General features: G+C 40.1%; 1 protein-coding gene across 2 annotated transcripts in view; it reads left to right on the forward strand.

The window, feature by feature from the left end:
• LOC130909749 (disks large homolog 5-like) overlaps nucleotides 1–20,649 on the forward strand; it is a 58,867-nt gene that overhangs the window by 23,889 nt on the left and 14,329 nt on the right. For both annotated transcript variants that reach the window (XM_057826537.1, XM_057826538.1), the window contains exons 5-19: nucleotides 4,910–5,093; nucleotides 7,324–7,580; nucleotides 7,643–7,949; nucleotides 8,756–8,986; nucleotides 12,640–12,824; nucleotides 12,965–13,090; nucleotides 13,299–13,431; nucleotides 13,492–13,616; nucleotides 15,332–15,507; nucleotides 15,631–15,734; nucleotides 16,221–16,313; nucleotides 16,414–17,235; nucleotides 19,589–19,712; nucleotides 19,766–19,910; nucleotides 19,996–20,111. In XM_057826537.1, coding sequence (XP_057682520.1) covers nucleotides 4,910–5,093; nucleotides 7,324–7,580; nucleotides 7,643–7,949; nucleotides 8,756–8,986; nucleotides 12,640–12,824; nucleotides 12,965–13,090; nucleotides 13,299–13,431; nucleotides 13,492–13,616; nucleotides 15,332–15,507; nucleotides 15,631–15,734; nucleotides 16,221–16,313; nucleotides 16,414–17,235; nucleotides 19,589–19,712; nucleotides 19,766–19,910; nucleotides 19,996–20,111 — 3,128 coding nt within the window. The remainder of the gene's footprint in view (nucleotides 1–4,909; nucleotides 5,094–7,323; nucleotides 7,581–7,642; nucleotides 7,950–8,755; nucleotides 8,987–12,639; nucleotides 12,825–12,964; nucleotides 13,091–13,298; nucleotides 13,432–13,491; nucleotides 13,617–15,331; nucleotides 15,508–15,630; nucleotides 15,735–16,220; nucleotides 16,314–16,413; nucleotides 17,236–19,588; nucleotides 19,713–19,765; nucleotides 19,911–19,995; nucleotides 20,112–20,649) is intronic.

The following is a 20,649-nucleotide window of genomic DNA, read 5'->3' on the forward strand; positions in this document are numbered from 1 at the left end:
GACAGTTTGATTTGTATTTGTATGTACTTTGATTTCCATTAGTTGCAGCAAGTAAAGCTACTCTTCCAGGAGTCAATGCCGCTGTCAAATAAAGTGTTACTGGTTAATATATTTTAGGGCTGTCCCAAACGACTAATTTCCTCCCGATTAGTCAGCCGACTATTTTTACGATTAGTCGACTAACCTAATTTTTTTTTTTTTTTTTTTTTTACTAATTTAATAATGAAATTTTTGTTGAATCTTATTAATTCACAAAAACATTTTGGAATGCCTAAATTCTTTATTAATGTATGAATAACATAAATATCAATAATAAATCACAAACAATGAGGTCAAATGCTGCTGGCATTAACTAGTGAAAAAAAATGTAAACGGAAACATTGTGACTTCACCTTTTTAACAGGAGTCAAAACAATTCTTACTCTTATTGTGATATGTCTATATTGTTATAAATGTTAAAATGAATTGCAATGGGCCTCATGTCCCAGACAATCATTTTCAGAATACTTTGTGTGAGTTCAGATGCTCTTTCTGGTGTGCATTACGTATTTTTGGGGGAGGGGAAAAACTGTTCAACTTTTGTTTGTTTTAACTTGAAAATAGATTAAGCAGAGGGCACACTGAAATATTACCACAATTATTTTGAATGAAAGTCACACATAGTCATAGTAACAAAAATTGAATATATAGTATTAATTTTATAGTATACTACTATATGTATATACACAATAATACTTTATAATATAAAGTAACTAACATTAGTGCAGTCATGCATTACAGTAAACAGGCCAGTGCTGTGTTTCCATATATATTTTTATTATATTATGTATTTACAGGATATATATATATATATTTTCCCCCAACACGGAGCTTCCATGATCCTAATTTAATAATAGTTAAGTAAAATATTATATAATTATACATATATATTATTTATTAATTATTTTATTAAATAAAAATGCACGTTGATAACGACGCACATAAAGGCAACTTCAATTAAAAGAAAATCGTTAGAAAGTTGTATGGACTTACAATCCGCGAGCTTGTTGTTTCTTGTTGTCTTCCAAAATTACACGTGGGTGACGGCGCTTCAAGTGTTCGTTCTTAGCCGACGTGCTACCGTGGTATGCGAGCTTAGCAAAGAGTACACACAGTGGCCTCCTCCATATTTTCCTTGAAATAATTCCTGGCTCTGGCTTTTCTGGTCCGCTTTTTTGGCTTTATGCCGCTTTCACCGTGTTACCAATTCTGCCCTTCTTGGTAATTGGTGGTGTTCAACTCCTCGCCGTAGTGAGGAGTAAACCGGCGATTCACTTGGATCGTTGTCGTCGGTTCATCCGATTTCCTCCTCAGGAAGCCGGCGGCGTGCATAAAAACACCAAGAAGTGTCGGATGGCTTTTTATGGATACTTTTAATGACCAAAACAAAAACGTGGGGGATGCACCCATTTTACTCCGTGCTTCCCGCGCACTTTCCCAACTCTCATCTAACTCGCTCCCTCTCTCTCTCTCGCCCACTTTCTTCCTCTCCTCTCAATCTGACATTGCCGGTCACATTGAGAATAACAGCGGCCGCCTTGGGGGTGCCCGTAACAACCACTTGCATCGCGAGCGCACGCCATTCTAAACTTTATCAGCATGTAAATTTTTTTAACCCGTCATTACGCATTTACGTCATCAATGACGTCGACAACGTCGACTAGTCGGGACAGCTCTAATATATTTTGGTGTAAATATCCCAGAATACAGTGAGCACAGCTGTGGCTTATAGTCCAGTGCGGCCTATCTATGAACAAATGATGTTCTCGTGCCAAAAATGGTGGGTGGAGGCTTATCGTCATATGCGCCTTATAATGTTAAAATTACAGTGTATACACAATGAAGCTTCTTGAACACACACATAGTTATATAAACATTATCACACTCTGACTTGTCCAAAGAAATGACACATTTGAGTCATCTACATTAAGTTGTTGAAATACAGCAAAATCACCTCCTCCAAATAAACACTGATAAGTCGCGCAGACACGCATTACTACCAATCGCGGTCGCTGATACTCAAGCCCTTTCCTCTTCCTTCTCTCAACACACGCCCTCGACCTCACATGTACAATCGTCATTTTAGGTATGACATCAGAATAGAATCATGGGATATGTAGTTCTCCAATGTGCTTTCCGATTGGCAAAAGGACAAGAAAAGACAAAAATTATGGACATAATAGCATGGTCCATGCTGAGTTTTAATGCTTATTTATGAGAGCAATAAAACTCAAAGGACATTCTCCCGTTTTACTTGGTCTATTGACTTCAAGTAAAAAGCAGGCTGAAGCTCTACTTCCTCACTTTCGAATGAGGGGTACCGCCACCGCGTGGATGACATAATCACCAAGTTACGAGGCTTGTGAGATGAGGGGCTGGCGCGACCACCAACCTTAGAGGGTTAACCTTTACCCCCCCCCACACACACACACACACACACTTTGAACCCTGTGGTTTATAGTCCAGTACGGCTTTTCTATGAAAAAAATACAGATTTGATGCAAAATTTGATGGGTGCAGTTTGTGCCATATAGTCCAAAAATTATGAGTTTGGTTTTCATACTGTTGTTTTTCTCCCTTACAACTACAATTTAAATCTCATATTTTACACTTTCATAAAATTAACTTGCTGCCAGCGTCTCCCCGTTCAAACGGATTAGATGTCTATCACCATTAAAGAGTATGTCATGCCCTGGGAAAATGTTAATATTCCATCATTTATCCATAAGCGCATGCCTTTTGTATTAATATCATGCCACTTCGTGTAATTACACACAAGAAAATGAGAGAAATTTGGCTCTATTGTCAAGCTAAAACGACCGGCGCCCGAGATCTGGCAGATTGTGTGTGTGACGTCATTTCAAGTGAAGAGAGTGCCACCGGCCACTCGGGGGGCAGCGCCTGTCTGCATCAATATAATTCCTTCTAGTGAGGGGAGAATTAGCGGTGTTTTGAGCTGTTTATGCTGTTGCATTGTGTTCGTCCTGCACATATTCCAGGTTCCCTCATGAAGAAACACCCCTCGTTGTCAATAAAAGAGAATTCAGAATTGACAGTGAGGAGTCTTTCTTCAACAAGAAAAAAGGCTCAGTGCTTTAATACTGAATGGCGGCGATGATGGCAGACAATTTCGTTTCTAGTTTCAGCGACGAATCCGACGTAGAAGGACGTAACGAATGTTCATCTAATGGTGACGAGGAGAGTTACGAAGCTTTAATTGGTGTTTTAGGTTACCAGTTTGAGCCCAAACGAACGCCAATGCAGCGTAATGAAACGGTCATTGAGGGGAGCAATGACACTGATGAAACATCAGCAGCAGATCGTGTGGGAAACAACGAATGATATTTTTTGCATTTCTTTTTGTGAAGCTGATACACTGTGACTGCAAAATAAAGTAATGTATAGAATAATTATCATTTATTATCATAGTTTTTCGCTCTGCCAACAGACACAAATATGAATGGGATCAGAGGATTTGTTCTATATATTTTACGAGCGATAATTTATGCATGTGTCCAGTCCTGTATCCAATGCGTGATATTTTTTTATTATAAAAGAGTACTCACTCTGGCCATTTCAAGCTTGGCTGCTCCCCTCCTTTGCTTAGCCTTAGCCTCCTTTGCCAGTCATCGTCCTCTTTCTTGATATCTCGGGACATTTAGGTGGCTGGTGTATGGTGGGCACCGCATCCGCTTTGAGCAGCAATCTTGCAGCAAAACCCGATTTCACTTGTCCATATTTCCAGAAGCTTTCAGTTGGAAAATAACAGAAAACCGTGCCGGAGGCTGGGTCTAGAAAATTAGCCCTCTTTGCACGGACGAACTTTACCCATTGTCTGCGTAGTCCAGCTTTTTTTTTTTTTCGCGTTCGGGAACTCATGGATACTATATTCCGATAAATAGCTATTTGTACACCACATAGCACAGCAGTTTTGAACCATTTTAGTGATGTTTTGGTCAAACAAACCCGAACGCTACTCTCTCGTCGATAAAAAACAATGGCACCTGGCTCCGCCTCGACTGTCAATCACTTGTTGTGACGTCCCCGCCCCATTCGGCTGTTCCCGGAACACTTTCGGAAATGTTCGTCATTTTCGATCTATTTTCGATAATTGCTCATTAATGTGATTGATTTTTTTGTTAACTTTATCAATATTTGTTATCTTGGCACATAACGGTTCTATTGATGTCTCACACCCCCTTTTCCGTTACATACCCTTTAATGGCAGCCAATGAGTTAACATTTTCATTTAAAAACATTCCAAAAACTTATTTTTCCTCATATATGGACTTTTTCATGAAATTTCTTCTTTAATATTCTCACCATATATTCATATATTCTCAAATTTAGATTTCTAGATGTCATATTTGAACTTAATCAGTGCGCTTACATACAGTACGCCCTTTGAAGTCTATATGGAAGATTGAATACGGCTGACAATTTACATAAACTAAAAATGTGATTATGATTATTGAACCGCTCCTCTTTTGCAGAAGTACGTTCACCATCCAAGTTGCACTTTGAAGCTCTGTTGCATAAGGCACTGTTTTGACTGTCAGCACAATTAAAGTAATTAGCACGATAATAAGCTAGAACAGCGCACAGCTGGCCTTTTGACACACTAAATCACAGCGACTATTTTTAGACTGCGCAACCCCTGGGAAAACAATCTTTTACTCTTCTGGCTGGTTTGGTGGCATTGTTTTTTTTCCTCTATTCATTGTAAAGGCTTTTTCCTTAATACAGTATACTCTCTACAATTGGATTCAGAGATCTTTCTATATACCACTAGAGGGAGTCTTCGTATGTTTTTTGTCTATCGTTACTAGTTATGTTTATGTGACAATTTTCCACATCTGAATGTTTCCAGCACGTTGCACAGCCGCCTGGCGAGCGAGCAAAGCCAATTGAAAGATGAGCTGGAGGCGGTGAGGCTGGACAATGTGCAGCTGCTCCGTGAGCACAACCACGCCAAGCAGGCCTGCGAGGAACTGCGCAGGCTCCGAGACGACGACCAGCGAGAGGTGGCCGACATGCGCATGCTGCACCAGCAGGTACCTGGCCAGCGGGGGCAGCAGAGAGTGAGGCTTGATGAGTTGGCGTTGGCTTGAGAGTGCCCTAACTTGGCGAGAATCGAAAGTGGAAGGAAAAATTTGACTTATGAGTCAAACCTCATGAATTGTGGCAGCAAACATTCTGACTTTTATTGGGCTTCTTTTAATAAACATAGTAAATGATTTCAAAATATATTTAAATTTAGACTTAAATATTATTTTTTTTATAGTATTTTTTCTAAAAGAAATGCTATAGCTACATAAAAATACATTTAAAAGAATCTGATTTCAGCTTTCATTTAATTAAAAATGATTTGATATGTAATTTATTCTGACAATACCATTATTATTTTAAGCGTTTTTGAAAAAATGAAATTACAACTTATTATATGTTTGAAAGTAGAAAAAAATCTTAATTTGTCAACCTTATTTTCATAAAATGTGTTTTAAAAAAAACAAAAAAAACTTTCCTGAAATTAGTTTCTCTTGGCAGTGTTTCTCGTTCCTGACAGATTCTGACAGAATATTTAAGTCTAAATATTTTTTAAAAAATGTTTGGACTTATTCATTTCGCGCATTTTTGTCTAGAAAAATTTAAGATTAATCACAGGTTCTCTATTCCCGTGGTACAATCATGGAAGGTTTTTTCATATTTAATGTGGAAAAAAACAATTAGAGAAGCACTCTGAGAGAGCAGACCTCGGGTTGAACAGCAAAATTCAAAGCATTGCTGTATTTCTGACCTCTGTGACCTTTGACCCTTTCTCTTCTCATCATAACACCTACCCTGCAAAATTGGGTGAAATAGACTAATCCATTATCAAGTTAGCGCAAAATTCATTTTCTGACCTATGTTACCTTTGAACTTTGACCTCTTTACCCCCAAATTTAGTCCAGGGTTCCCGCAGGGTCTTAAAAGCATTGAATTTATGAATTTGGAAATAATACCTTAAAAAGTTTTGAAATAGTATTGAATTTTCATATCTGGGTCTTAAAATGTACGATGTATGTAACTTCACCGTGTCTCATTTCTCCTCAAAAGTGTCATTTGTCGTTTTGATTAAATAACATAGCCTAAATAAAATAAACAGGGTGGTGGAGCCAATCATTGAGAATGCAACAAAGCCCCGGGTCAAAATCCCGTCCCATGGGATTCCCATGTCACAACGGGAGTCCTGACAAAACGTCATTCTCTACACTACACAGATTTATTTATTAATTTTTTTTTTACACCTAGCCATACATTTCATATTGGTGGGATCGGAAATGTAAATTCAACGAAGTGTGTTTGAGTAAACAATCCTTTCGCCTTTCGCTCAAACCAGTGGATAGCAGTGTGCTCGGGGCTTTTTGCATCGTATGCAAAAAAAAAAATTCAGCTTGGTACAAAGGGCATGAAAGCGCTACAGTCACATGCTAAATCGTCCAAATACATAACCTCCATGACATGAAAGAAACAAACTCCCTCCATTGCCGGCGTTTTTCAATCTGCCTGTATAAGACAGCCAGCTGCTCACAAGCCTGAAGAGACAGAAGCTAAAGCCAGCCAGCAAGCTGCTAATGTAAGCAAAGCGACAACAGCTAACAATAGCCAACTAGCTGCTATTGCTGCAGCCCCCTGCATCCCAGCCGAACTATGATTGCTATTGGATTTGTGAGAGTGGCTCTTCACACATCGTTTGGGTCCACAGCAACCGTGAAAGCAGAGGTGTTGTGGTTGCCTTAGAGTTTAAGATGACGCTCACCACGCTAAATGCTAATGCTAATGAGAACGCCTCTACTTGGCCTGTGGTCTGTGTCTGCGCTGTGGTGGTGTCGCATGTGTAGCCTATTCAAAATAGTGCATTCGAACATCCTGCACATATTCCGCATTTCCACTTTCGAGAAATAAATGAACACCAATTCACGGATTTTGTTTTTCTTTGTCGATATGGCTGTGAAATAGGAATTAAGTTTTTAAAAATTGGCCTTATAAAATTTTAAATTGAACTTGAGGAAACCCGTATGAACCCTGTTAATCACCTCTTCCATTGATTATTTCAAACCTATCCCATAAATTAGAAAATATTCCCTATATTCGTTCTTGAATTATCTTAAACCAAGTTTAGAGAGTCGAATACACTATTCCATCTTCTATAGGTTTCACCCACTGGCGGAGGTAAAAAACCTTCTTTGCTAGCTTTTTCCCCCTTTTTCTAATGTGTCCGTGACCTTGTGTGTTTGTTGTCAGGTGATCCGCGAGGGCTCCTCGGACGCCCTCAACAAGCTGTACGACTCTGCTGTGGATAAACTAGAGAGCGTGAGGAGCGACTACGAGGGTCTCCGCAAGCTCTACAACGACAAGACGGCCAATCACAACGCCGACCTTAGTCGCCTGGACCACGCCGAGGAGGAGAAGCGACACCTCCAGAAGCAGCTGGACGTGCTGATGAAGCAGAGGGATGCCGCCATCCACTACCAGCAGCAGTACTCGTCGTCCATGCGGAGGTAAGTGGGAAACGACGACCTCCCACTCGCAGCTCGGTAATACGATCCCGATTTTTTTCCAGGTTGGATCAGCAGGAGCTCTCCAAGGCGGCCGCCCAGAACGTGGAGCTTCAGCGCGAGATGGACCGGCTGCAATCGGAGGCCACACGCTTTAAAACCCAACAGCTCAAAGCAGCCAAGGAGTGCGAGAAGTACAAAGAGGAGCGCGACTCGGTCATCAGCGAGTACCGCCTGATTATGAGCGAGCGTGACCAGGTCATCAAAGAGGTGGAGAGGCTTCAAACCGGTTTGGAGGTGGCTGAGGCCAAGCTGAAGAACACGTCCTCGGAGCGGCGGGTGGCCAATGAGGAGCTGGAGGCTCTCCGACAGGTCAGAGTTACGTTGGTTTAAGGTAGTGGAGCCGCCACAAGTTAATTGAAAACTATTTTGTCTATGAATTGCCAAGAGACATGATTGACTTTTAGCCTCTTAACTAGGCTGCCATTGATGGTGATAGACATCCAATCCATTTTAAATGTCAGTCAAAATGATTTGGACACCGATCGCCATCAATGACAGCCAATGAGTGAATAATAAATATTCTGTTTGAATTTTTTATTTGAATATAAATATTTGTTTTTAATTCAAGAAAAAATGTTAATATGTTTTTCCTTTATTTTTTTAGTTTTTAAAATGGTTATTTTATTTAAATATTAATTGTAAAAGGAAAAAAAGGAAATATGCTATTTTACCTTATTTTTTAATTGATAATTTAAATAAGGAAATATGTGAGTGTTTTTTTGTTTTTTTTTTTGTTTTTTTAATTTGAAATTATTGAATTTTAAATAAAGGAAAAAAGTAAATGGTCTTTCATGTATTTTTTAAGTTTAAAAAATTTTTTTTTTTTTTACATATTTTAAATTAAAAGCAAAAAAAAAAAAAAACCCTAAATATTTTAACTTAAACTTAATTATTTTTTAGAAAAACAAAAAAAATGCAGTAAACACAGTAATCCCTGATTTCTATAATACGAAAATGATATTTAAATATGAACTGATTAGTCAACTAATCACAAACATAATTCATAATTAGTCAACTATCAAAATAATAATCCTAAGTATCAACCTATGTTGAACCCTTAACCGAATTTTTCAAGAACAATCTTTTTATCTTCTTCAATTCGCGCCACGACACAGGAGCTGTCCTCGTCGCTGATGGACCGGGACCGAGCTGTCTGCGAGAAGAACGAGCTCCTGGAAAAGTACTGCCACGAGGTGAAGGACAAGGCGGAGGCGCAGAAGGAGCTCAGCCAGGCCTGTAAAGACATGGAAACGGTCTGCGAAGAGCGAGACGTGGCCCGCAAAGAGAGGACTGAGGCCATCATCCAGCGAGATCAACTGCTGCGAGAGTATTACCAGGCCAGACAGGTACAGCCGGCCAGACGGGAGATTTATTTACAAATGCGCCGATTGATTTATTCCACTGACGATAATCCTTTCATCTCATCTAATATAATGGTCATGAATTCTATTTTGTTTGAGCTTCTGGCACGCTTCCACGCATTGTTTATTTATTTTTTTGTTTCCATCAAAAAAAAAAAAAGATCAGTGCATACAGCTTTACTTTCTCTAGAAGTTAAAAAAATGAATCCAAACACTTAACGCCACAGGATTCAATTCAGCCACAGGTTTAATTAATGCTTTCACCAACTCTGCTTATTTTCTCAATGTAGAACATGAGCAGTTAGCGATTTCTCCTTAATTATGCGAATGCTGACCCACTTTTTTTAACAGCAGCAAACAAAAATGTTATTAGGGAAATTGTACAAATTCTACTAAATTTAACGCTTTAGATGGTTATAGTTCGAATATTTTTTGCCACCTTTATTTTTGCTTTTTTAACCCACTATAGTGCATTCATTGAACTCTTTGGCTCCCATAGACGGCGCTAGACGTCCAATCTATTTTGACTCTGCCAGTCAAAATGGATTGGACGTCTAGCGCCGTCAATGGCATTGAAAAATTAGTTCAAATGAATTGGATATCTGTTGCTGTTAATGACAGGAAATTAGTTAAATACTATGTATGGAAATGATCTGCAGGTTAGATACAGGAAGTTAAATACTATGCAATTAAAAAAAAGTTTAATTCAATGTTATTATTTTTAAATAAAATAATAATTACATTTTCATAAGATTGCTTTCTAAAGAGCAATAAATGCAAATACAAAATAAAATTCCTAAGCGTTTTTTCAAACAATGCAGAATTGCACTTTTATTTCACAAGTGCAGTAAATGAATTTACATAAAATACCTTAGCTTAGCCTCAGAAGATATTAAAAAAAAATGAATAAATGAGGATCTAAGTACAGCAAAAGAACAATTGGCTGACTTGCATAGTAAAAGTCCGCTAGTTTAAAAACTATAAAATGCTAATGTTTTAAACAATTATTTTTTTTTTTTACAGTGCTCTTGACAAATCTTTCAAACACATATTCCCAGAGAAAAAACTGCTAAATATACTTCTACACTAAATAAAAAATGCATAAACAAACATGAGCTCAAACAAAAACATATCTTACGTTATGGCATATTCACTATTGCCACTCGAGGGCAGTGTATCCACCTAGATTAATAAAAGTAAATGCAACACTTTCAAAACAAACCATTTCAATGTCATTTTAATTAAACGTATCCTCGAAGCAGCAAAATCTGATTCGAAGCATTTTTCTAATCGAATTACTCGAGATAGTTGATTCATCGTTGCAGCACTAGATCTAAGTACAACAAAAGAACAATTGGATAACTCGCATAGCAAAATTCCACTAGCTTGAGTGCTATAAAATGCTAATCGTCCGACAAAAACGGCCAAATATGCCTAAAAACTCAATTATGAATGTATAAAAAATATATTTACTCAAACAAAAACTTACCTTATGTTGGTCTTAACAGGGAGCAGCTGGATTCAGCCATCTTAAATGAGTGGTTTCATATTAACTGTTGCCACTAGAGGGCAGTGTCTCCATCCAAATCAATAAAACTAAATGCAAACACTTTCAAAACAAACCATTATAACGCCACTCTAATTAGACGAATAATGGGAGGTGGCTACGCAAAAACTTTTCCAGAGAGGCTCATCATTTACATGGCGACAGCGTTTTGGGTGGCTGAAAACGCAAACATTTGAAAATGCCTTCCAGAGTTGAAATCTTAAACACTCTTCCCTGTCGTCGCCGTCTAAACAGTTGATAACGCAAAAGTGAGTTTTGGTGACAACTGACCTCGGTACTCCAGAACAGTCGGTTGCGATAATCCCCCAATATAATTGTCAGTGAAGGGGGTGAAGGTACTGATGACGTCAGTGCACTCGGACAGTCCGACAGTGTATTAAAACATTTCAAGTTGCAACCTTGCACACGGCATTTCATGCTTTGTAGCTTATAGTTACGTTGTGCAACAGCTCTACCCTCTCAACACTCCACACAACATTACTCTGCCTGATGCACTTCGCCATGTTGCTATTTGACCAGTACGAAAGGAAATGGCAAAAGGGAAGGGTTGCACGTAGGAATCAAGCTTTGGTGGTGCTGCAACCTACAATGCATTCTAAATTGGCATATCTGAGGTTTCATGCACTTTTGCGCTTCCTTGTGCACGCAGTCTTCCCCACCCATAATGCTCGTGTAAACACTGAATGAAAATACCGGCAAAACGCCACTTTTTCGTTATTGCATACAATCGTTGTTGTGTAAAAGTGGTCTTACTCAGGGGTGAAGGTGGTTAGAATTTCTTGCCGGAACTCCCCAACGTGAAGGTTGCCGCGGAGCCAGAAATTTTATATATTTATTTAATTTTATTTATTTATTTATCTGGGGGGGTCAAAACAACTGAAATGCAAAGAAAACTGTTTTGGTCAGTTATTTCTATAACACATACAAAAACTGATTTTCATTAAAAATTGTATTTTTTCAATGATTTGCAAAATAAAAGTTAACAAAAACAGCTATAACCCCAACCAACATCTCTATTTTCCCTCATTTCCTCACATACTAAATCCCAAATCTCAATTTTAACTACTTAAGAACATAGGATGTATCTTAAAATTGAAGATAATGTAAACATTAACTTGTTTTGTGTTTTTTAATAATAAGGATAGAAGTTACATACATTCAGAAAAATAAGTACAAATTACTGATATTATGCAGAGTGAAATGGAATATAATTTGAAGATCGCGCAAACATTGACTTTTTTAATCATAAGGAAATTAATAAGTAGCCTAACATAAATGAACAAATATAAGTCCAAAGTGCACATTGACAGCTAAAATGTTCTGAACCTCCCCATCAGAGCAAATAAAACAAAATATGATAAGTAAGCCACCTTAACGCTTTCCTTGCTCTTTAAGATTTGATCCATTTTCTGTTGCATTGCCCCCCCCCCCCCCCCCCCTTTTTTTTTTTTTTTGGGCTGTTTCAGACAAACATGCACATTTGAACCAATCAGAGCTAACTATATCTGGTGATCACATGTTAGTATGTCAGCCAATTGAAGGGATAAAAGAGTCCAGGCGTGATGCTTTGCTGCCTGAATTCGCACATTGATGTGACTCATCATCGTCAGACTCTGATAACTGCAGCAGCTGGGGAAACCTCCATGCCGTCCGTGGAATGAAATAAATAATAAATATTGGAGGAAACGGATTACCCAACACAAGCACTTTATTATGCTTGTTGTTAACACTTGTGTATACACAAGTGTGACACTTGTATACACAATCTACCAACATCAAATTACATATTTGTAAATCTGATGTTGGTAGATTGATTTCTTCTTGGAGATGAAATGCATGTGTGGCAGCTTTGTATTTTTTTGTTTTTACATAGAGTTTTGACAGTTGCCGGCATATTTTCAGAATTAAAAGCACCGTATACCGGAACAGAGTTCCGACCCTGAATCTTATACCGGAACTGCGTTCCGGCCCTGAATCTTATACCGGAACTGCCTTCCTGACCGTTCCCGCCCACTTTCACCCCTAGTCTTACTAGTTGTTAATTACTGTCTTTCGCTGTTTCCCTCCTCAGAAACAAGACTCTGTCACTCTGGACATGGAGAGAGCCAATAAGGAGATGGAGATGCTCAGGAAGCAATACGAAGCTGTCAGTCAAGAGCTAAAGGAGGCTCAGCAGGAGGCCGAAGTGGCCAAGTGTCGCCGAGACTGGGCCTTTCAGGAGAGAGACAAAATCGTGGGAGAGAGGGAGAGTGTTCGGTGAGATCACACTTATATAAGCTTGTATGCTTTTTGACATTTCATGGCTCCTCAACAATTGCGCATGTTGATTTTAACTAGAGTGACATACCTTTACACCCTGTAGCGATGACACATTTAGTTTGATGTCCTTGTTTTAGCACGTTGTGCGACAACCTGAGGCGAGAGAGGGACCGGGCTGTGAGCGACCTGGCAGACGCGCTGAGGAATCTAGACGACACCAGGAAGCAGAAGAACGACGCCGTAAGAGAGCTTAAAGAACTCAAGTGAGTTGTTTTGATGTGTTTTTCCTTCAGGTTCAGACGTTTGATGTTAGGGGTGCTACAGTTGAGTCTCTTATTGGGAATTATTGCTACCTAGTGGTAGTTTTCAAACTGCATAGTAGTACTTTTGCTACAATTAAGTTCCTCAACTGACTTCAAATAGTGTTCTTGCTACCAAGATGATACCTAATGTGTTATTATTTGCCTGCAGAGAAAAAATGGATGACCAGTTGGAAAAGGAGGCACGTTTTCGCCAGCTAATGGCTCACAGCTCACATGATTCCGCCATCGATATGGACTCTGTTGAATGGGAGACGGAAGTTGTAGAGTTTGAGAAGCGCAGAGTAAGTCGCCAATCGGCTATTTTATTTGGCCTAGTGAATTAATATATCATTTTATTGCAGGACATGGATTTGAAAGCACTCGGCTTTGATATCGCAGAAGGGGTAAACGATCCTTATTTACCGGGAGATTGTGGCGTGTTTGTCAGTAAGGTGGACAAAGGAAGTGTAGCAGAAGGTCGATTAAGGTAAGCACTTGACATCATAGCAGTGAACTGGATATACAGTGGGGAAAATAAGTATTTAGTCAACCACTAATTGTGCAAGTTCTCCTACTTGAAAATATTAGTGAGGCCTGTAATTGTCAACATGGGTAAACCTCAACCATGAGAGACAGGATGTGGAAACCCCCCCCCCAGAAAATCACATTATTTGATTTTTAAAGAATTTATTTCAAAATTAGAGTGGAAAATAACTATTTGGTCACCTACAACAAACAAGCAAGATTTCTGGCTGTCAAAGAGGTCTAACTTCTTCTAACAAGGTCTAACGAGGCTCCACTCGTGACCTGTATTAATGACACCTGTTTTAACTCATTATCGATAAAAAAAGACACCTGTCCACAAACTCAGTCAGTCACACTCCAAACTCCACTATGGCCAAGACCAAAGAGCTGTTGATGGACACCAGAGACAAAATTGTAGACCTGCACCAGGCTGGGAAGACTGAATATTTAATAGGTACTGTAAAATGCTTGGTGTAAAGAAATCAACTGTGGGAGCAATTATTAGAAAATGGAAGACATACAAGACCACTGATAATCTCCCTCGATCTGGGGCTCCATGCAAGATCTCACCCCGTGGTGTCAAAATGATAACAAGAACGGTGAGCAAAAATCCCAGAACCACACAGGTGGACCTAGTGAATGACCTACAGAGAGCTGGGACCACAGTAACAAAGGCTACTATCAGTAACAGAATGCGCCGCCAGGGACTCAAATCCTGCACCGCCAGACGTGTCCCCCTGCTGAAGAAAGTACACGCCCAGGCCCGTCTGTGGTTCGCTAGAGAGCATTTGGATGATCCAGAAGAGGACTGCGAGAATGTGTTATGGTCAGATGAAACCGAAATAGAACATTTTGGTAGAAACACAGGTTCTCGTGTTTGGAGGAGAAAGAATACTGAATTACATCCGAAGAACACCATGCCCACTGTGAAGCATTGGGGTGGAAACATCATGCTTTGGGGCTGTTTTTCTGCAAAGGGACCAGGACGACTGATTTGTGTAAAGGAAAGAAAGAATGGGGCCATGTATCGAGAGATTTTGAGTGAAAATCTCCTTCCATCAGCAAGTGCATTGAAGATGAGACGTGGCTGGGTCTTTCAGCATGACAATGATCGCCCAAACACACAGCCAGGGCAACAAAGGAGTAGCTTCGTAAGAAGCATTTCAAGGTCCTGGCGGGGCCTAGCCAGTCTCCAGATCTCAACCCCATAGAAATCTGTAGAGGGAGTTTAAAGTCCGTGTTGCCCAACGACAGCCCCAAAACATCACTGCTCTAGAGGAGATCTGCATGGAGGAATGGGCCAAAATACCAGCAACAGTGTGTGAAAAGCTTGTGAAGAGTTACAGAAAACGTTTGGCCTCAGTTATTGCCAGCAAAGGGTACATAACAAAGTATTGAGATGAGCTTTTGGTATTGACCAAATACTTATTTTCCACCATGATTTGCAAATAAATTCTTTAAAAATCAAACAATGTGATTTCTGTGTGTTTTGTCTTCCCCACATTCTCTCATGGTTGAGGTTTACCCATGTTGACAATTACAGGCCTCTCTAATATTTTCAAGTGGGAGAACTTGCGCAATTAGTGGTTGACTAAATACTTATTTGCCCCACTGTATTTTGCAGATCTTGTTCACCAAAGAAATTTCAAGCCGTTTTGATGCTCATTTTGCGTGCAGGGTGAACGATTGGCTGCTGAAGATTAACAATGTAGATCTGACCAGCAAGGACAGGAAGCAGGCCATCAAAGCTGTGCTGAGTGGGGAAGGCGTTATCAACCTGGTGGTCCGCCGGAGGAAGTCAGTTGGGGGACGGGTTGCCACGCCCATCCAGATAAACCTCACCGGACACAAAGGTTTCACAAATTTCCCATTTGAATGATCATGTTTTAGTGCCACTGGGTGGTTCAAATGGATTGAACATCTATTGCCGTTAATGGCAACCAGTCAGCTTAACTAATTTGTCATTCTCCTTTCAGACTGTGGTATATGCCTGGAAAGCGGAGTGTTTGTAGCTTCACTGACACCTGGAAGTCCAGCAGTTAGAGAAAATGCTCTCGCAGTTGGGGACAGGCTATTATCTGTGAGTATGGGTTCGTTATAACGCCCTCTGCTGTACAAAGAGCATGAAAGATTAATACATTTTACCATACAAACAGTGAATTTAGACACTGCTATTTTAAGAATTTCCAGTTTAATTTCATGCCATGTCGCTCAGCACTCAATCTGTTTAACTGTCAGCAGAAAAGAAAATTGAGATTTATGTTTAATAAACTACTACATTAACATTACATTATATTAACATATTCAGATATGTATGGTAGCAGGTTTTACTGCCTTTTGGAACCATTTCTTAAAAGAGCACTGCATTGGACTTGTTGCATTATTATTCACAGATGATGATGTAATGTCATGTTTGTAAATACAACTGTGAATTTTTCACTGAATTTCGACTTGAAGAAAATACTGAATTGACTAAAAATCACTGTACAAGCCAGAGAAATGGCATTTTATCTTTCCAAAATTATTCAGCTCTACTCACACTTAGTTTTTTTTTTTAACACTACAGATCAACGGCATCTCACTGGATAACAAGTCACTGCCTGAGTGTGACGCGTTGCTGAGGACGTGCCGCGAATCTCTCTGCATCTCTCTTGCAAAGGTGCCAATCTCACATTTCTAAGGCAATAAGAAGTAGATTAAAATACTCTAAGTCACTTGCTTACACAGAGGGTCGTATAATGTATTGTGTTTGTGTACAGTTCCTGCCACAGAGCTGCTCTGGCCAGAGTTTATATGAAAGTTTGAGAGAGTCCGAAAAAGTCTCTAAAAACTGTCGAAAGCACAACTGCTCTGTACAAGCCGACTGCTGCGAGATGCAGTGTCGAGACGATGAAGCGTGTGGCGACCCCAAAAATGCCGGCCTTCATTGTCACCGCGGGCCCAACGACTCCCTTCATTCCCGTAGCCCGTCAGAACCCGTGGTGGAGTTCTGTTACCGGAGGCAGGACTTCCACCGTCGGCCATTCACATTCGCTCCCGTGCACCCCGACTCCGGCCCTTCTTTGGGGAAGGCCGGCGGAGGCACCTGGCCTAAAGTTATCGCGGGAGCGTCTGTGCCGGAATGTGCTCAGCTTTCAATCTACAAAAAAACCAAACAACGCAAGTCCATCTTTGACATGAATACCTTCAGAAGACCCGAAGTGCCTCCGAAACTGGACTATATGTCGCTTTCTCAGCTGCCCAAACACTCGCCGCAGAGCTCGGTTGCAGAATTCCCTCAAGGTCCGCCCACACCACCGGCAAGGAGCGATTCCTTTAGGTTTAAACACTCACAACAGAACAGCTCGGCGTCTGACTCCACTATTCCGGCATCTCCGAGCCGAGGGAGCAGTCCTGTCATGGAAGGCGAGGGCATGAAGCAGCTCTACTACTCCAGTGAAGCGACACAGCGGGAATCCAAGATGCTTACAGAGGAGGATGGGAGTCAACATCGGGACCCGGAGAAGCGAAGATACCGACCCAAATCGGCGCCGGCGCTGCGTCGGAATGTGACGCCGTTGCATATCCCCGTTCCCATGCAGGTATGTGGAAAATAGTAGTGACTAGGGCTGGGTCAGATCCGTATCCCGATACCTGTGTAGGGATCCGATACGTATTGCGATACTTAAACTGTGGCAACATATTACCTTTTAAAATGTATAAAAACACAGAGGCATGTATCTCCATTTAAACTAGATGCCATTTGACATTTATTCTATTTTTTTTTTTTTACAGAGAAAGGTGTATTAACTGTTGCAGCAACTGTTCTTGTGCAAAATAGAACAAAAAATATTCAAAACTCTTAAATACTAATAATTAAACTAAATACGATCATAGACTTCCTAATACTTGACATGACATGGGAAACGGGGACGATCCGTAGGGGGCCTATTTAAGCCTGTCGCAACAAGCAATAATTCCATTTATCGCACGGTAAATAAAAATGCCATTTATCGCCTTGCATGCACGTGCGTACGGCAGACGTGTTGTTAAAAGTTCGGCTTCCTTGTTACCAACTACGCAAAATGCATCTTCGTTCCGGGTCCGGCAAAAAATAGCGCTGGAGCCAATCCGTTCCCATTATATCCTATTGTTCAACGTAGACCGGCCCCGTCAGTGCTACGGATTGACTGCGGACCATCTCCACCATGCCGGAGCCCGCCGGATGGTTTAGGCTATTTTTTATTTTTGCCAGAGACGCATTCAACAAAATGGGTGGAGTCGGGCCTGGAGTCAACAGCCCAGTTGCTTATTCACTGTCTAACCAGCGAACATGGACGAAGAACGCTCCATCATGGAGTTGGAACGTCACAAAGTGATTTATGATGCAGCAGATCATCATTATAAGGGCAACATTAAAAAGGAAGCTGTATGGTGTCCTATTAAGTGTTTTTCTGGCAATGATATCAAACACACGACGTGCTGACAACTTTGTTTTTTATTAACACACGACTCTAAGAACACTTCCTTAACCTGTGGCTCTCGGCAGTCAGCAGGCTGTGTCTCTCTCACTGCCGCGTCACATGAACAAAAGAACATCACCGTTGCGTTCAGGGTGCTTCGGAAAACATACAATCAGAATATTACACATGGAACGCCATAGCGGAAGCTATGAGGGGAAAAGTTTTCATTTGCTTAAATGCTTAAGTTATTAAGTGCAATTTAATTTATTTTCTTGAAAAAGACATTTATTCTGTGTTTCTGTGCTGTATTAATATTGTTGTGTTTTACTTAAAAGAGGCATGGTCTATTGTTTTTAGTTGTGATTTCTTAAGTATTTTTGAATTTAAGAGTAAACATTTATCGCGTTTAAATGGGTGTACTTGATGTATTAATATATACTGTATTCTCACTGTGTTATTGTAAATTGGTTTTTTTTTTAAAATTGGGGGGGGCGCAATAATATCGCATTTCGCAATAATTTATTAGATAAATTATCGCACACTAAAATTTGTTATCGCGACAGGCCTAGGCCTATTTTCAAAAACTTCAAAATCAGATATTTTCAAAACCTACCTTAGCCCTATATGAGTCTTGAATCCTTGAATAAATCACTCCTGAGACAATCCTTCTTGTTAGTATGCGGTCCAGCTTTCGTACCTTTTAAATGTAAATTCGGCTTTGTGCTCAAAAGCACGTGTGAGAGTTTCACTCCCACCGACTTCTAATAAATGAAGCTGAGTCACACAGCCCCCTACGGGCAGGCGGGGCTTAGTGAATGAAGGAGCTTTTAAGTCAAGTAGTTTGATGTCTATGATACTATCGTATTGGCCCGAATATAAGACGGTGTAAAAGTGGGAATCGTCTTATATTCGGGGTCTAGACATTATACCCATTCACGACGCTAGATGGCGGCAGATATCAATTAAGTGAATGCTGAACTTGAGGAGTAATGTTCTGTCATGACAGATCTCAGCTATTCTCGTTTAACCAGTTAGCATTATTTTATTGTTATGTTTTTCCTTATTCAGATTTGTTTCAAGACTACAGTTACAGTTAGACCTCACTTTGATGGTTAATGCAGTTATTGCAATTTTGTTGTTTTATCACAATAGAATGGTTTATTTACATTTCAAAAACCAGAAGCTATTCATTTACGAATGTGATTGCACTTTAGTTTACATATTTAAATGTTCAGATATTAAGATTTGAATGAGGCAAAATAACATGCTTTTTCTCTCAAATATATTATAATCATTTGTTTCAGATGTACTGTAATTATTTTCTGTTTAAAAATTAATTTGGTGTTCAAAAAGTCTTTTTTCAAACTTGAGTATTGAAAAAGAGGGGGTCTTCTTATAATCAGGGCTGTCTTATATCCGGGCCAATACGGTATATTTTTAGATATTTTAAATATTTCAATAAAATATTCAATCCACTTTCCCTCACATTCAGGTTCATGGTTTCTCTAATGAAGAGCACTCCCCCGAGCCCACGGATTTGTTGCGCTTCTCACCGATGCGAAATAATCGCTACAGCATGCACTTTGCACCTCCCAGCTACAGCAGCATCGTTACACGTAAGTCTACTACAAAAAAAATAAAAGTGTAGGAATTTACAGTGTCTTTTCAGACCCGGCGCAACGTGGCTTGGCTGCGTGTCCTGCAAAGACTGCCGTGATGAGGAACACTGCCTACACCACGTGGAGTCCGGAAATGCAGACCAGCAACTGTCCGCCAGCCCCCACGTCTGGTATCCACACGCATTCACGTGCTAGGTACCCACCAGTGGATGTCTTTCCAGATATTTGGAGAGTACAGTCATTGGATTATATTATTGATTTTGACTTTCTTGTATTTTAGCCCCCAGCATCACGGGCGCCACAGTGTGGATCTCAACCACAAAATCGCCGGCGATGTTTGTGAAACCAGTCGAGCACCTCACGGCACCAACTCCCTCCCTTCCAGCGCCAGAATGGGTATGTACAGGCGACCGATCCATTTGAACTGGAAAGACTGCAGTGGTGGAATGTAAAGAAGTAAAAGTACTTCTTTACTGTACTTAAGTACATTTTTGTGTATCTGTACTTTACTTGAGTACAAATATGAAGTAGTACTATAAACTTCACTACATTTTACAGCACGTATCTGTACTTTTTATTCTACTACTTTTACGTGTACTTTTTATGCTTCTGGTGCAATTGATAAGCCCTGTGCAACTTTACCGTAATTCAGCACGAGAGGCAGTAACATTAGTATTAGCATGATTCGGCAGGTAAACAAGATATTGACCAATAAAAACCAATAGTGAGAGCAGTGCGCCTTCAGATGGGTGCTGTACACTCTTGTACAGTAGGTGGCGGTATGCACCTGATAGTCGCTTGCAATCCGCTAATAACTCATTCACTCCCAGCCATTTTCACCGGAGCAAGGCCCTTCACTCCCGGTGTTTTTTCCTGGATTTTGACTGATTTTGCAAGGCCCACAGAAAATTCTGTTCTATTGCTATATAAACAT

Source organism: Corythoichthys intestinalis, chromosome 21, assembly GCF_030265065.1.
Source record: "Corythoichthys intestinalis isolate RoL2023-P3 chromosome 21, ASM3026506v1, whole genome shotgun sequence".
Taxonomy (NCBI): Eukaryota; Metazoa; Chordata; class Actinopteri; order Syngnathiformes; family Syngnathidae; genus Corythoichthys; species Corythoichthys intestinalis.